Raw genomic sequence first — 2,783 nt, 5'->3', positions numbered from 1 at the left:
AGAAAATTATAAAACGATATTATTTGTAACGAAAAAAGCATTGTTATGGTCATATATTTTTATAAAATTGAATAAATATTTTTAATTACGTAAAAAGGTGATTTTCATGTAGACAACATTTATTAAGTAAATGGGGTTTAATTAACATAACAGCTTTAATGCAAATTGTAGTTTGATGTTGTGACGATTTAATATTATTTGTTTTGCATTAGTAAATGAGCATCTACTATATTTTGTTTTAATGCATGAAAACCTCCAAAAAAATAATTTGTTGTACAATATTATGCTTTGTATGGAATTATATTTTTTCTATTTTCTGTGAATATTATGTATAATTATGAAGGTCAATTTGTATAATCCTAGTAGGATGCAATAACATCTTGATCAAAAACAAAAATATGGAAATCATATTAAATTAGAAAACACGTAATATTTTTTAAAAATTAATATAGAGTAATGGAAAATATATCAATAGATCAAGTTTTTTAATGTTCGTTTGTGCATATATATCTAATTATGAGACTGATTATTCCATAGAGTTAATACGTGAAATTTAACAAGATGGCACTTTCACCAGATAATAATTGGGTATACCTTTACAATATAACTTGCTTATTATTTGTATATTATTATAAATCTTATGAAATATATTATATTTAATGGTAAAGTATGATTACATAATACAGTTTACTTTTGAAATACAAATAACAGGTTGAAGTACTGCAAAATTTTCCGTCATATAAAGAATATGAAAAATTGGATAATGTAGATTTTGCAAATGAAAAAGGTAATCTTTGCAATGGTGCAGGAAGTATAAATGTAGTGGATAAAACGCTTTGTGAGAAGTTATTACAAAATTGAAACCAATTATCTGAATTAAAGGATATTCAGAAGCTTAAAAATAGTTGTTATTACTTTCAGCATTGGTTCTTTGACAATATAGCGAAAAAATATTATAATGGAAATCATATATATTATAACCATCGTGTTGCTCAGAAACTTTTTAATATAGTATCAACGCTTACTTCAGTATCATCTAAAATAAATCAATGCTATTGTCATTTTTCTGGTTCGCCTGATGATTGGAAAAAAGAGAAATATTTGCACGACTATTTTGAAAATCACAAATATATTAGTTGCAGTAATTCTAGTAAAGATAGGTGCGAAGAATATATCCAATATGTTACTTATATTAATAGTTTATTCCCAAGAAAAGAAGATAAATGTTGTGATGAAGGAGTATTAATTGAAGAAGAATTTTGTGAATCTTATTTCAAATGCGATGGTATATAAAATCCGAAAGAATTATTAACAAAATTACAAAAACAACTTCAGTTAGTGGATAAAAAAACGGAGGCACTATGTGATGGGGATGGACGTGAAAAGAAGAGACAGATAGATGAAAGAGCTGCAGGAACAACGGAAAAGGAACCAAAGGTAAGGGTAGTAGCTGAAGAAGTACCTAACGAAAAAGTAGCAAATTCCCTAGGATAACGTGAACCGGAAAAACCTTTACCCCCAAACCAGCAGTAACAGAACCTGCAGGGGCAAAACATGGTGGATCAGAATCTAGAGAAGAAAAATCTGCACCTAAAAAACCCCTAGAGAAAAAACCAGCAGCGACAAGCCTTGGAACGTCAAAATCTGAAACGACAAGCACTTTGCAACGTAAAGAAGGTTCGGGTTCTTCACCCATAGAAAGTGCTGAACAGGGTGTCAATGCAATCTCATCTTATACTACAGAGCTTACAGGTAACGCAGTTCTTCAGACAATTCGGGATTCCAATAATACATTATGAACTACACATGAAGAGTTGGACTCAAATTTTTTTCGTAATATCATCATGGGCGTTGCAGTATTTGGAACAATTTTATTCCTTTTCTACTACAATAAGGTAATTTCACATTATACTTTATGACAAATGAATATTGTGTTATTATCTGTATATGTTTTTATTTTAAGTGACTATATACAAAGTTTTCATATTTTTACACCTCTTACATGTTCATTTCCGTGTCAGTCTTCTAGATTGGAATCAAGTTCAGGCAAAAAAACGGAAAAAGTGCAAAATATTTGAGCATAGTTATTACGAAGAGTATGAACAAGAGTAAGGAATGTATGATTCAGAGGAGACATTTTTAGATTCAGAAACGGATCGATTATATTTGAACTATCACGCTGATCAAGACTCTTATAACTAATTAGGCATATAAGGTAAAAACATTTATAATAGACATTTTTATAGGAAAAATTAAAGAAACCTATATCGTATTTATTATTATTAGACATAATGAGAAAAAAAAAATAAAACAGTTAAGTACAGAAAATTTGCAAAGGTTATTATATAATTTAAAAAAAATTACATGTACTACATATCATGAGAACAGGTAAAAAACAATAAATTAGTAAAGAAAATATTAAAAATTATTCAACATTATAAATCATAAGAACTCATTGATGTTTTATATGATTTAAATATCAATAAAGCTATGATGCTCAAAGTAACATAAAATTATATTAAATAGAAATATGCTATTTTGATACAGACAGTCCATGATTTTATAGCAAAGTTTAAAAAAAATATAAAACATTAGAATAATAATATAAAGGATTTGTACGGATAGTAAAATAATATATTTTAGGGTAGAATAATAGAAAAATAATGTAACATTTTATATTATTACTTATGATCAGATGAACTTATATGTGGAACCATTATATGACACTATAAAAATTAAGCATATAATCTATATATATAGTTTTATACAATATGTAAATTACG

General features: G+C 27.2%; 1 protein-coding gene across 1 annotated transcript; it reads left to right on the top strand.

The window, feature by feature from the left end:
• Positions 1-290: 290 nt before the first annotated feature.
• PCYB_002780 (CYIR protein) lies at positions 291-1,293 on the top strand (the record flags this gene model as incomplete). The annotated part of the gene is made up of 3 exons (XM_004227699.1): positions 291-588; positions 712-819; positions 883-1,293. The coding sequence occupies exons 1-3, from the start codon at positions 562-564 to the stop codon at positions 1,291-1,293; spliced, it is 546 nt and encodes a 181-aa protein (XP_004227747.1). The 5' UTR covers positions 291-561.
• Positions 1,294-2,783: the final 1,490 nt, after the last annotated feature.

The sequence above is a fragment of the Plasmodium cynomolgi genome, assembly GCF_000321355.1.
Source record: "Plasmodium cynomolgi strain B DNA, scaffold: 0169, whole genome shotgun sequence".
Classification (NCBI taxonomy): Eukaryota; Apicomplexa; class Aconoidasida; order Haemosporida; family Plasmodiidae; genus Plasmodium; species Plasmodium cynomolgi.
This window is presented reverse-complemented; position numbering and strand designations above follow the sequence as displayed.